Source organism: Poecile atricapillus, chromosome Z, assembly GCF_030490865.1.
Source record: "Poecile atricapillus isolate bPoeAtr1 chromosome Z, bPoeAtr1.hap1, whole genome shotgun sequence".
Taxonomy (NCBI): domain Eukaryota; kingdom Metazoa; phylum Chordata; class Aves; order Passeriformes; family Paridae; genus Poecile; species Poecile atricapillus.
In genome coordinates this window covers 12,449,248-12,464,168 of record NC_081289.1, presented here as the reverse complement: position 1 = coordinate 12,464,168, position 14,921 = coordinate 12,449,248, and the positions used below count along the sequence as shown (strand labels likewise).

Here is a 14,921-nt window from a genome sequence, read left to right as displayed (position 1 = left end):
AGTAAGGGTAAATGTGTGTTTCTATTGGTTTTAATATGACTAAAGTATTATTAAGAAATATTGCTATTGGTATTCAGCTATTCAGAACTTCTTGGTGCAGAGATGTTGCTAGGGGTGATCTTCATTCTATAGTACCTATATACTATTCTGTAGTATAGTATACATTCTATAGTAAAATTTTCCCATTTTCTATCTTCCTCCAAAGGAAATAAAATTACAAACTCTCTGCTTTTACCTGCATAAATATTTCATTGACAATCTTACAGTGTAATCACTTAAACTGTTAGCAGAAGTAATAATTTCTCCAACCTTGTTCAACACACTTTCCACTCTTGCAACTTTATTTTCTGGTTGAGTAATCACCCCTGTCTTCACTTCAGATTTCCTGAGCCTTTAAAATCCATCAGACCATCAGCTGTACTTAACTGCAGAGTAATTGTAGTACCTGTGATGACTTTACATTTATAATGTCATGTTTTTTAAATGGTGAGGTGTATGTGCAATGCACATACCAAGGATTTCTGTGTGGCTTAGTTTATTTACAGTCTGGTTTTAATGATGTTGATTTCACTGTCCTCTGTGACTGTAATTCAGAAAACTACTTAAAATCTGCTATTTGTTGCTTTTAATTAGTATATGAGTAAGGGTCACTGATTTGGGTGCAGATCTTTGACAAAATGATTCCAAAAAGATTTTCATGTCATGTCTGCTTCACCCTAAGACATCAGGTTAGTGAATCATTAGCAGCAGATTTTATTTCTCTCCCTGAACTATTAAGGTTACTAGGATCTATGTGAAAGCTGTTTTACTCAGAAAAATCCATGGCCTAATGGTCTTGGTGATGGTTGTTGAAGACAAAGCATGGATAGTGTTCATCTTTACAAGGCAAAATTAATTTTTTTTCAGGTATATTTATTCCATTTATTATTTGTAGAAGCAATTTGCCTTTGTTACCACTGTAGTCTTGAAGAATTAAATTATAAAGTTTATTTGATTATGTAGATAATGGAAATATTATTTTACCTTGATGTGTGTTCAATCTACAGATTATTATTGTATCATCAGCATCATCATTAGAATTGTTAAATGTGCTCTTTGGATTAGTCCTTACCTGATGGGATTCAGAACTCACATTTACTTTGCTATTAACCTCAGCAAACAGAAGATCATGATGAAAAAATAATCTTAAAAAATAAATAGTGCAGCTGATTCACTGAGCTCCACGTATTTCTGTGGAGGAAACAGAGTCTCACTGCCAGGGCTGTCCCCTCTGTCTTACTCTGCAGAAGTGTGCATGGGATGATGATCCCTTCTGCTTCCCACCAGAAAGACCCCAATTCCACTTTGGCTCAGCCATGAGAACAATGATGAGTGCATTTGGCCCTATGTAACAGTCTGAATGCATTTATCATTTATGTTATCATGTTTTAATTCAGATCTGGTGGCAGCTGTTATATTGACGGTAGTGTTTTTATGCTGTTTATCCTCTGCTTGAATTCAGACCATTCAGAACATTTCCAAACATCTTGTGCTATGTAGGTCTTAGCTTGGCTGAAAGGAACCACTGCAGATAATTTTCTCTTAATTTTCAGTTTTAGTCAGTTTTACAATTAGCAGAAGCTATTGGATGGCAGACAAATGCTGTAATAGCATTTGGTGAAACAACATCAGCAGAACTGGAAAGAGATTTCGTTCAGGTTTTTTAGCAAAACTTACTCACACATCTCTAGGGAAGTACCAAAGTGAAAAATAAATCCCTTCTGAATTTAGTATGGAAAAGCATTTGATCTTTTAAATTCATCACTATCTTGTTAGCTGAACACCAAAAGCCTCACGGAGGAAGCTGTGGTGCCAAGTGTTTTGGGCACGTTGAACCACCTCCTTTGCTTTGCTCACCTGCATGGATGATTTCCCTCAGTCACACAAATTTATTCCTCCAGTGCCTTCCACGGAGCACCAGGATTCCTGTGCAGGTATGGCACATCCATCCAGTCGTGTTGATAGTGGTACCAGCAGGGAAGGGTAGTTCTGATGGCCACAGATTCATTGTTACTAGAGTTAAATTCTGTCCCTTCTAAGCAACAAGAGCACAGCATTAAAAATATTTCAACCCTCAGGCTCTTTTGTCCTAATTTCTTTCCTATGCATTTGGGAAAATCTTGAGAATTTAATATAACATTACTCAATACCAAAATTGGTGTCATTCACCATTCTGCATTTCTTCTGCTTGCTTCATTTCCCCTTTCCCCACAGTAAAACAATGTGGGGTTTTGGGTTATTTTTTTTTTCATTGGCTACCCAAATTGCCATTTTCTATTCTCTGACGTGAAACCGACTAATTTCCCTTTTCCGGTGGAAAAGCTCTTTATGTTGATGCATAGGCTATACATTACATCTAATGTGAAAGAATAAGACAGGTAAGTAATATCATCAAGTACTCTTCACAGAGCATGTGGAAATGTTAGGTGGTGTTTATTGATTTTGCTGAGTTTTACAAGAGGGGCTGCCTCGGTAATACCTAGATTGAAACCAGGGTTTAAAGTTGATGCTGTATTTGAAAGACATTTTAATGGCCTTGGGGCAAAATGATTTGTGTTGTTTTGGCTAGCCCAAGGTTACAATGAAATATTGTCTTTATTACTTCTGTACCAGGGTTTCTCAGCCTCTGTTGGGAATTAAAATGTGAGCGTTAAAGATTTACTACATGGAGAAAAGCAGAAAAGATAAAGAGCCTCAGAATTCAGATCCAGGGCAGGTGGCTGTGCCAGCACCTTGCAGTCAAACCTGGGCCATTATGGAATTGGTCACTGCAAATAATAAATGCCGGATTACAGACAGACTCATCTTAATCCTGCTTGTATCATTGTATGAGGATAACACTTTTGTATGATTAAAAAGGTCCATTTTTGAATTATACAACAAAGCATCTGTAGTTCCCAGGGTGGGGGGGAACTGAGAGGGCCCCACCTCAGCAAAACAGCCCTGGCCGTTCCTCAATTGGGTGAGGAACTGAAAAGTAAAAGCAGGTAAAGATAGAAAAACCCATCAGGAATTACAAAAAAACAATTTTTACCAAGCTAATTATTATCTGCCTCATATACATTTAAAGGCAGACAATCAATTTTACTAGGTTTCAGAAAAGAGAGATACCTCAGCACAGAATTGGCTTAAGAAAAATTATTTCCTAGATTTTCTTGATGCCAGAGAATTTCACTAAAGCAGCCAAGGAAAGGGCTTTCATATCTGTAATTCAAGATACCTCCTTTTACACTGCAGTTCTTGGGACCAGTGTGTGTTTCTACTGCCTCTCTAGAGTGGACTGGCTGTAGGGATCTAAATAAAACTTCATGTATTTTCCAGCAGTGTTTTAATACCTTTACCAGCACGTTAAGGTGCTCATTTTCTTGATTCTAGACCTTCACAGGTGACCCTGGCTGCTTAACACAGTTACATAAAACATCTCTTTCTATTTATTGATATGTGTTAGTGTACTACTACTGAGCTACTTTCACATGTTATCATTTACATTCTGCCCAGCTTCACTGAGAGGTCGCCCTCTCACTTAGAGAACCTCCACATAATCTGACATTAACTATTTAATGGCAATAATGTGGAAGTGTAGGATGTGGGTACCACAGCTGAAAATGCTTCCTGAGCACTATTTTGTCAGAACATCCAAGAGCAACTGCAGGTATTTTGGGAGCATTAATGATGCTGTTGTTTCAGTAGCTACAGTTCCTGGGTGTCCATTTCAGCCAGGTCTAAACAAGTCTGCTCACTTTGCCTTCAGCAAGGCGTTTTGTTATGTGATGCTGGTGCACTTAAGAGCATGGTTAAATTTAGCATCAGCTAATTATTTATTTGGCAACAGACTTATTACCCAAGCTCATACCTGCTGGCTGTATCTGAGAAAGAGACACTATAAATAGCTTTACATCAGAATAAATCAGACACTGGCATGAGGGAAATACAGCTTTCTGCTTGGATTATTTTCCCCTCCTTAATGTTCTCAGCACAAAAAGCAATATGAATTGTGATCTGAGCTTGTTCATTAGAAGAGAACAAATTTGTGTGAGCACAGGAAGCACATCAGAACTCTGAATATAAATAGACTAAGAGGAAGTTGAACCAGATAAGTATTTCCTCAGACTTCTCTTCTAAAGGAAATTAGCTGCATTAATCATGAAAAGTACATTTGCTGTTGTTGGGAATCCTGGCAGGAGGTGGATGGGAAGGGACCCGTGGGTGATCACCTGCTCCATGCTCCAACCAGGATCACACCCCCGGCAAGGACAGACTGCTCAGAGTCCCATCCTCTAGGCTTTAGCCTCAGATTAACTTTTAGGACTTCATTTATTAAATTCTCCAGATTGATTTTTATCAAATGTATTTAGTAATTATTGTTCTCCTCATCTTTTACAGTTTTACAGTGGTGGCTTTTAGCCTGCTCGTCAACCCTTTAATTTTATTTAGATAGAAAATAACTATCCAGCATTTCCAAAATGGAACAGCCTAAATCTGCCAGTGGAACAAAAAATAGCTTCTCTCAGAAACCTGCAGAAAATTAATAGCTGAGACTTTATATTACAAAATTTGTAATTCTCACTAATGCTAAAGTAGATCTGATTTTTGATGTGAAAGGCAAACACCATTGACTTTTTTTTCCCTAAGGCCAGATATTTTTTTCAGATTGCTTAGCAGGCCACATACAAGAGTAGAGATAGTCAAAATCCTTTTCCTCCAGGGGAAGAAAAGTAGCCAGAAATAAAAATATTTGTTTCTATGAACAGATAGACTATGAAAATAGAATGCAGTTCTTACAGTTTTTTAATTTGAATATTTTTTGCATTCAAAATACCTCTTTGTGCTCTGAACTCACTCTATAAATACGGAAAAGCTGTTTAAAAATCTAAAGATCTACAGTGTCATAATTAAAAAACACATTTGTAACTAATTTCAAAGTTGTGTCTTCAAAGAAAAATCAAAATGCTTTTGTGATCTTCTCTTGAGAAAGTTTTAGAAGCAGAATGGAATGAACAGTGCATTGCATATTTTTGTACCAGTGCATCTCATATATCCAGCACGAAATATTCTATATTTTAAAATTATTGAAACCATCTTCTTCTTGATCAAAATCCAAGATAAACATACACCTAAAAAATACCAGAACCCATGGACCATTCATTATACCAAACATTATGGTTCATTACTTTGGAAAAAACTATTAGAAAGCCAGACAGATTTGACCACTAGTAATTTATACTATCCAGTTTGACTTAATTCAATTGATATAACAGAACTATAATCCTTAGCAAACACTAATCATTATTCATCCCATTAACAAAATTAATAAAAGTAATCTTGTAGCATTAGATAAAAGGGATTCTTCCCAGCGCCCTTTTGTTTTTCAGACTGCATTCAGGACACAGTTTGAACCCTTGTGCACAATTTTTGTGTGAATCTTTCTTGTGCAGTCCCCATTAGACTCATTCTCCTTAAAGCCAGCATTAGATATCTCATCTGCTTATCCACGGAAGCACTCGCAGGAACTATCAAGAGGCTGTCAAGAGGCGGAGGACGTCACACTCTATAAGGAGCAAAATATTGCTTCCCTTGCAGATGGCACCCAGTTTTATCTCAGCAAAACACTAGCTTCTGATCAGTGTTGTTAAGAAATCTTAGAGACCAACAGCTTTAGGACTTGGGTTTCTGCAAATCTGACACTGTTGGAGGCAAAGCTGGAGTGAGAATTAATTTTGCCTGCCATTGTCAGCCTGGATACAAATAACTGAATACCTGGATACAAACAGCTGAGATGTGGTGCCTTCACAACATCTCTCCTGAAATACTATGCTCTTAGTACTGCTACCTACATGACATTTAAAAAGTAAGGTAGGTAAAATATTCACAAGTACTTTGGATGGCCAAAATCAGCTTAAGACGTTAAATTAAAAGAGACAAAAAACCAATGACTGTTTCAATTGGATATGCTGAGTGTGATCAGGGTTAGTCAGGTCCTGGCTATGGGCTACCCTTCCTGTGAAACAAGCAGAAAAACAATTGAGAAACATACTTTTGTTTCACTTTTCTATTCTTTCCTGTTTAGCTGAGCAGAATTAGCAAAGCAGTTGTCAGGACATGTTTAGCATTCCCATACTCTACCAGTGAAAGCCCTCTTCTATTAGTATTGGTGCCTGGACTCAACATTGAGAAAATTTTGTTTTATTGAAATTTGGCTTGGGAAAAAATCCAAAGATGTAAAACACCAGCCAAATAAATTAGTGTTTCAGAATATTCAGTATATGGAAATGGCTGGGTTTTATAATAGAAGCTGCTCATAATTTTTGACAACAGACAAAATTGCTGTTTGAGCTTCAAATGCATCATTTAAAATTAAATCCATGAAGGTTGTCTTTACTCTAGCTGTTCTCTGAAAGTTTTGGAAGTCTGTGAACATCAGATGAAAGTCTATCAAAAGGAATAAAATAACTCCAAAGGGAAAAAAAATACTTTGTTCCTGAAACACAAGGACAAGCTTGCCTTGTATGTATGTCAAGAAAAAATTTGGCTGTTCTTGGTCAGAGGATGGTTTGGGGTACCTCCTGCTCCCAATAGATAATTACACATGCAAGCCCTTAATATTGAAAATACAATCCTAACTCTTAGCCAGATTTATCTAGCAATAACCTCACCAAGGCATCAATCTTGCTGTGACATACTCACCTTAAGGAATAAACAGCATTTTTTCTCTAATGCAGTAGCTTTCTAACACAGACTTGTTTACAGCAATCATTGTGCAGGTTTTACTACCCATTTTCAGGTCTAATTCACATCCTGGGATTTCCTGATTTAAAGTAAACTGAATTTAAACTCATTCAAAAGGTTTTATGTACAACTTTTCCTTCAGAGAACAGGAAGGTGTGAATATTTATGGCATGATATCCTGCCCCTGCTTCTCTGCTCGGAGCTGACAAACTGTTTATTACCATCTCTGGGAGCAGTGGGAAGGACACCTCCCTCCCAAGCTGAATTGGCCCCCCATTCCTGCAATGTTATTACTTGAGCTCTGATCATATATTTGTTCAGAAAGCCAGAAATATAGCTCTGCTGGTTGAGATAGAATATGCAAATATTCAAAAATCAGATTTCTGTTTTAAATAATCCTAGTTCAGGATTACTGAAATAACAGTGATATGAACTAAAAGCCATAGTATTAAGTAATAGTAATACTGAAAGTAATATTGAAAATTATATTGAAAGGCAGTAACTTGCAAAACCATCTGAGTAAACCCTGTCCTGTAGTGCAATTGCATATTCACCCTCCTCCCCTTCCCTGGGGAGAAATTCTTAATGTAAACTAGGATGTGTGTAAGTTTTGTAAAAGGTTTGAGTACCAGATCAATACTTTTTTATTTTTTTGTTAGTTTGCATTTTGCATAATTAGATAGGTACATGAAAAATAATCTATTTTATGATTCTAAGTCAAGAACATACAAAAAGAGGGTTTAAATGCTGATAAAGACATCTTTGTGATCACAGCCGGAAATTGCTGTTTGAGGACTTTCCCAGTCTTTAATTTTAATCTCCCTATCTTTAATCTTAATTTAAAAAAATATTTTATCTTAATCTTTATTTTAATCTTTAATCTTAATCTTTTATCTTAATTTTCTCTATCTTTAATCTTAATAAAGTCCACCCTGCTTGTTAAAATAATAATAAATCCCAGAATTTGTCTTTTTTTATTGTCTTCACTGCTCTTTTTCCAGTATCAAAAGTGAAATACCACACCTACCATTTCTGAGTGGCCCCATTTCTTTTAAGCAATAGCTTTGATCTTCATTGCATAGTTGAGGGTGTTCAACTAACAGACAACATTTTTCATGTTGATTGTGCAGCAAATCTGGCCTTTTCCCCTTTTTAAGCAGCGTATTTTGACTTAGCTTTAAGAGCACTGTACCAAAAGCTGGTTGTAACACTTACTGGAATGGCACATGCTATAAAGTCTATATTTCTGATTATTTTTACTATTTATGTTCTTTTAATTTCTGTCTGACATAAAACTCAGTATGTTGCTGTTTTACCTCACAGCTTCTGACTGGCCAAAGACATCAAACCAGCTGTAGTTCCCTAATTTTTGAACTGAATTCCTCTAAAATAAAATGAACAAATGTGATTAAGGGTTGGAACTCCTAAATTCCACAGAAGTAGGAAGTGACAGCAGATGTCACTCAGTAAAGTAGACCATCTCAGCAGATGGGCAAATATGAAACGCAAAGGCTTTTCCTGACATCGTTTGGTTTTAATCTGATAGAAATAAAATGCCTTGTCAGTAAAATATAACCAGACAGTTGCTTTGTAGTCATTTTGGATACATGGCTGGTAATTCAAAGTCCTGCTGCCTTTGCAATATTAATTATTCTGTGCCTCTTTACAGCAAGAATACGTGTCAGACCAGCTGAACATACCACATGCAGCTGTAGTGGCTCGGAAGTATCTGTTACTCTATTAGCAATTTAACATTGGTGAGAGATACAGGAAAACAACTTTGTGGATCATTTCCAGGAATCTAGTTGATGTATCAGACAAAATTATAGACACAAGACTTCATCCCATGTTTTGGACTGGTTTTCCCCCAGCAGAGGTATGTGATGTGTGTCTCAGAGAAGAAAAGCAGCTCTGTAGGGCTGAGAGCTGTGAATGTGAACACTGCCTCAGGGGAGTTGGGGCTGCAAGCTTTGTGCTAAATGACATATGTTCCCATTAGAATGTGTAAGTTGTTCTCCTGTAAAAGTGGTTAACACCTTTTTAATCAGGCCATTTATTTCATTTACAGAAATAAGCACCCCGGTAGGAAAATGATAGTATTTTATTGTCAGCAGTGTGTATGTATATTTATACATATATTAAAATATGTATTTATACAACTTTCTGTGTGATTAAACTTATCTGAGACACACATAAACATAACACACGAATTGTGGCACATATAATACATACTCATAGTGTGAGCAAAGCTGTGGTACTCGCTCAGTAGTATTCTGATACCGTCAGAGATGCTGAGAGCTGCTTCTCTTAAACCTGGAAAGTACATGATGTCTGTTGCTTTGAATCTCGTGTGCTTGTGAAATTTTGATCTTTGGAGCACAGGCTAGGATGCGTCTGTTTCACCGAGCATCGAATTTTCTGAGATGGATGAATTATCTGGTGTCTGAGGAAAAATAGTATTTTTAGTGTGTTAAATTAAAAGTCAGATTGTTTATCATGTTTTCTGGGACGAATTTCTCAATCCTGTTTTCGTGTTATTTTGACTGCCCCATGTATTAATTGTTAATCTCATCTTTTGTGACAACACCCAGAAGGCACTCTTTTATAAATCAAAAGTAAATATATTACCCTATCTTGCAGGGGTGCCATAAGGCTTAATTAGTTCATTTCTGTAAAGTGTTCTGAGATTCCCAGATCAGCATCAAGTGTTTGTTATTAATTATAGGATCTAGGGAGTATATTGGATGATTTCTTAATTTAATTACCTTCAGGCAACCTTAAAATAACTAATTTTGTAACATCTTTGTTCTTTTAAATTCCTAAATCACATTTGCTCTTGGCTCAAGTAATTCTGTATATACTGTAATTATACTGTAATACTGTATTTTTATTTCTAGACTTTTTTATTTATACAGTAACATGAAAAACAGTCTTTTACTGTTTTCCCTGTGAATTCCGCTATGTGGATTATTCTCTAATAAGAAGGTTTTGTTTAAACATTAGATGGAGAGTTTTTTTCTGCAGTTGGGGGTGTTAAGTAATTTACTTGGCTTCCCCTGGGAAATTTGAAGAGATTACGTGGCACTGCTGTGATTTATCATTTCTACTTTATTTCCGACTCATAAAGCATGCATTATTTTGTGTTTACTTTCAGCAACAGATCACAGGAAATTTCATCATCAATCAAAGCACTTTAAAATAGGGAGAAGTGATAAGGTGACAAAGGCACAGTCAGCAACTGTGGTTATTGGAGAATCATTTATGCTTCATTGTGTCGTAACACTTCTCATTTTATTGCTTTCCCAGGATCAGGTTCATGTCGCTTCAGTTACTCAGACCCCAGCATCACGGTGTCCTACAGTAAGAACAGTTCTGCAGATTGGACTCAGCTGGAGAAAATTAGGTTTGTTACAGCTTTTTAATAATTTTCATGTTTTCCAGCTGAGCAGGTGGTGTTTAAACCTGGCTCTTTTAAAACTTGTTTTATTTGTTAACTTTTCAGTTCTCCTTGTTCATACAAAAGATGAGGGGTGAAATTTTTGGCTAATTGCAGAACTAGCACCAGGTTTGGTAAATCACAAATTCATCCTTTGATTATGTGGGAAGTGAGGAAGAGAATCACTTCAGACTTAAAATGCAACTCCAATAACCAGCAGGTTCAGGTGCCTGAAAAAACAAAACTTTGATGACTTTTTGTGTTTTAACACCATTTTTAATGTCAGCAATGGCCATATTCTATAATGTTTCAAGTTTCTACTTTGGTAGAGTAAAATGTTCAATAAGAACATTTTATAGTTTGATATGAACACTTGGCCTTTATCACTCTTGTAATAACAAGATTTTGATGAATGATGCCTTGCTTTTAAACCAACTGGCGTACATGAAAACACAAAGGATTACGAATGGAAAATATAAATATTTTCATCACAATATATGCACCTTTAAAGAGGGAGCCAGTGTCAGAGATGGACTTTTGTAAAAGAGCAGATTTTATTAAGTAATAATAGGAAAGGCATTTTGTGCAACAGCATAAAAATATAATTATACAATTGGGAAAGAAAAAAGCTGTTGTTTATACGCAATATACTCATAGCATCTCAGTGTGCCTTCTTGCATTACCTCAGTGTCAGTGCTATACAGGTGACTTGCTTGAGCCCATCTTCAGTCCATTGAGGCAATTCGCAGAGCAAAAGGGTCCTTAATTTCTGATGAATAACCAAAACTCTATCTGCAAGGTTGTGTATTTCAGTATCTCATCCTCCAACTCCTCGTGGGAGTGGGACTACAATTTTATTGACAAAAACATAAATTGTATTCAATTTTAGTAAAACAATTTGTGCAAATTATCTCAGAAAAATATAAAGCAAGAGTAATTCACTGCAGGCACTGAAGTTGCCTCAGAGTAACCACACAATACATTCTGTTTTTCTTACATTGAAGCAAAATTACACACCTAGTCCACAACATCAGCTCAGTTGCTCTCATAGCTCTGCAAGCCAGGAAACTTAAGGGTTGTGAGGATGCAAGCGCAAGCCCTCGAGACCATATTTTTTTTTAAGTTAATGTGCATGCAGTTTGACCTCTCTTTCCTCAACTTTGATGCTGGAGCCAGCAGTAGAAAATAGGTCAGTAGAGCAATGCCGTGCGAAGTGGAGAGGATGAATTATGGAAGGATGCTCGTTTCTCCTGTGGTCCGTATGAATCGCAGTGCTTATTCGAATGTGCTTCAGCAGCTTCCACAGCACTACATGCAGCTCCAGGGAACGGTGGGAGAGCCTGGGAGAGGGGACAGGAGGGCAGCTGCGAAGGGGAGGTGTTGTGTTTTGTCAGTGGGATGTCAGCTCTGGAGCCCTGGGAGGGAGGCAGGGCAGAGCTCTCTCGGGGAAGCGGGGGCTGCGCGGGGGCTCCGGGAGAAGCGAGGACCGCTCCTCAGAGCAGCGCTGCACTGACGGTGACAGACACAATGCTTAGCAAGTGCAGGGCGATTTGTGGGGGCACATTCTGGGCGTGAATATGGGACAAATGCAGTTCTTTTTGGCATTTTGCTTTTCTTTCTAAAGAGAAGTTCCTCTATTTTCTGCTATAAAAGAAAGCTATTGGTGCCCTTTTTCCCTAAAAGCTCTGGATTGTCTCTGACAAGCTATTCACCCTTCAAAGCATCACTACCAAGGTAGATAGAACATTGAATAGCTGACATCTTGCAAACCTCAGTTTGTGAAGGACGTTTGTCAGAGAAAATTCCTAGCTTTTGTCTCCAACCATTCTGCTCCATCCAAGTCTTAAGAGACTGAGACATCAGAAGTCAGCAGATTGTTTTGATGAAGGAAAAACCAAATTTTGTGAGACCTGTTTTTGTAATTAGCTTCCTTAACATTTCCTTTTGGCCATACCTGCAAAATACCTGACAATACCCAGTCACCATCTGTGACCAGCACTGAGCATGGACGTGGTCCTGCTCTATCCTCCTGCTCTCCAAACATCTGCACTGATCTGTTGTTTATTGCACTCTCTTTGAAGCCAGACTGCCTGTTTGGGCTGGATGTGCACTGCCTGGCACAGTGGGACTCTGCCTCAGGGCAGGTGTTTTCTGATCTCCAGAGAAGCTTTATCATCATACAAGGGATATCAACACAACCGTGTCACACCTAGTAAATGTGTTAATTGAGGGAAAACTGTTCCTGACTGTGGCTTAAAATTGGTCTAATTCCCTATCATTGTTTTTCAGTGCCCCTTCCAACATCAGCACAATCATCCACATCTTATACCTTCCTGAGGATGCTAAAGGGGAGAACATCCATTTTCAATGGAAACAGGATTATGTTCCTGCTGGTGATGTGTATGAAGCCTGTTGGGCATTGGACAATGTCCTGATCATAAATGCTGCTCACAGAAAGGTTGTGTTAGAAGATAATCTGGATCCTGTGGATACTGGCAACTGGCTTTTCTTTCCTGGGGCCACAGTTAAGGTTAGTCTGATTTTTCCATGGCTTAATGTTATTATTACTCTTACAAGTAGAAGAAGACAGTAACATCTAACCAAACTGTGATCACAAGGGTGTTCAGGCAGCTCCATCCTCTTCTAGCATTGGGCTCTTTTTAGCTTTGTTTTCACCCTTTCTCTATCCCATTGGGGCTCTCTAAAACAATGCAACTTTTCTGCCATTATCAAAAACAAATGGCAGTTTATGCTGTCATGTCAAAGATCATGTAACAGAAAATGGAAAACAGCTTCCTTTTAGCAAAACAGTGCAATATTTTTGAAACAAATTCAAGTCTTTCTGTTAGATACTTTGAATACCTTTTTAACTTGGTCTTGTTCAGCTACAGCTACTCACTTCACAAATTATCACAAAAAAATAAGGTTTCCCACTTCTTCTGTCTGTGAATATCCCATCTCCATTGCAGCATGCATTTGGGTAGAGGCTGCTCCTTAGGATTCTCTTTTTCAGTATGATCCTGTTTTGATATGTGAGAGACAGCAAGACCAAGATCCATTCTAATTTGAGAAAAAGTCTAAGGAGCCTAACTAAGTCTCTCTGCACAGAGTCCCTTCACATGCAGAGTTGTTCAGCATTTGGAAAACAGCTGGATTATTGCTGTCTATATTGCAAAGCAGCCAGAAGTTCAACACCTGATGACTTTCTGGTTTCATCCTATTTTCATTCACAAAAGCAGTTTTGATGTCAGGTTCATTTATGATGCTGTTAATGGTTTTGGCAATTGCACAGGAAACAGATGTCGAATACTGAGGGCAGTAAGAGTTTGGTTTTGGCCTCATCCTTTTCCCACAGAAGCTGATACAAATGGCTTCAGATTAATAGTTTAAGAAATAAATATTCCCACTCATCTACGAATCATAGTGCCATCTTATTAACACTTTTTTTTTTTTTTTACTTCAGCAAGATCATTTAGGCTACTATAGCAAAGTTTTTACGTGAGATTTTAGAACCAAATAATGTACTGCGTATTTAATGAATATTATGTGATTGGTTAATACTTGTTGTTATCTCTGGATTTTGAAATCCAGCCCACATATGTGAAGGTGTGAAAGAAAAGCAAGGATTAATGTACCACAGGCACTGCTACTTTTCTCAGTTGTCCAAGTCTAAACACTGCTTGCTCTTTCTTTAACATGTATAAACAGCATCTAAACTTTATCAAATAAGCCTCTTTTTTGTTACTGTTAATGATTTTTTTTTGTTTAGTTGTGGAGGTTATTTTGACATTTGTTTAGTTAAACTCAGCTAGTTTGTGCCAATACACAACTTGGTGTTTATGAAAGACAAAAGACCTAAACCTGGAGATCACTGAGCACTGCGAATTTCTAGACAGAAATCTCATCAAGTTCAAGCCTTATATGTGACATGAGTGAGGTTTCACAAACCCGTTCCTCCAAGATAATCTTCTGGTTTTGGTACAAGTGAAATGTGCAAATGCCTGTTTCCAGCTGACCTCTTACTGTGTGCAGCCACTCACACCAGGCTGAGGCTATGTGTAAGATGTGGTGTAGGCTCACTGGATTAAAACTATGTGTAAGATGTGGTGTAGGCACGCTGGATTAAAGCTATGTGTAAGGCAGGACTTCAGTTCTTCATGGGACCCCACAGTGTGTATTGTCACAAGAGCACTCCTTCATTTATAGCTCTTGCTACAGTCTTCCTTAGATTTTCAGGAACAATCTTGCCAAATATAATTTGAACAGATTTTGCAATGTGAATTTCATGTTATGTCAAAAGTAAGACTATAAATTGGGTCAAGATTTACATCAGATCAGCATAAAACCTGTCGTAGCATTCTAACACCAAGAACAATTTTTTGACAATTTTTTTTGCTTTTCATGTTTGGAATATTATATAAAAGTTTACAAAATATTTTATTATTTTCTTTAAAATGCTTAGCTCAAATCTTAGTTCATCACAAACATGTTTTGTGTAAGTAGAAAGGTAAGAATCCTTGTAGATTGTGCTAATGACATTAAATATGGCATAAAGGAAGGCTATAGGAGATTTCTCTATCATAGCCAAAGTCATTGTCATACAGAATAATATTTGAGAAACCCTAACAGTGTTACAGAATTATCACAGATAATTCTAGTTCCCTTTTTTCTACAAGTCTTTTTTGCTTCCCAGACAACAAGAACTTGCTAAATATTCTTG

The 14,921-nt window shown here is 37.3% G+C and overlaps 1 protein-coding gene across 2 annotated transcripts in view; it reads left to right on the top strand.

Annotated features, from left to right (window-relative positions):
• Window positions 1-14,921, top strand: part of LOC131592824 (reelin) — a 273,205-nt gene that overhangs the window by 134,103 nt on the left and 124,181 nt on the right. For both annotated transcript variants that reach the window (XM_058864623.1, XM_058864624.1), the window contains exons 9-10: window positions 10,072-10,168; window positions 12,491-12,731. In XM_058864623.1, coding sequence (XP_058720606.1) covers window positions 10,072-10,168; window positions 12,491-12,731 — 338 coding nt within the window. The remainder of the gene's footprint in view (window positions 1-10,071; window positions 10,169-12,490; window positions 12,732-14,921) is intronic.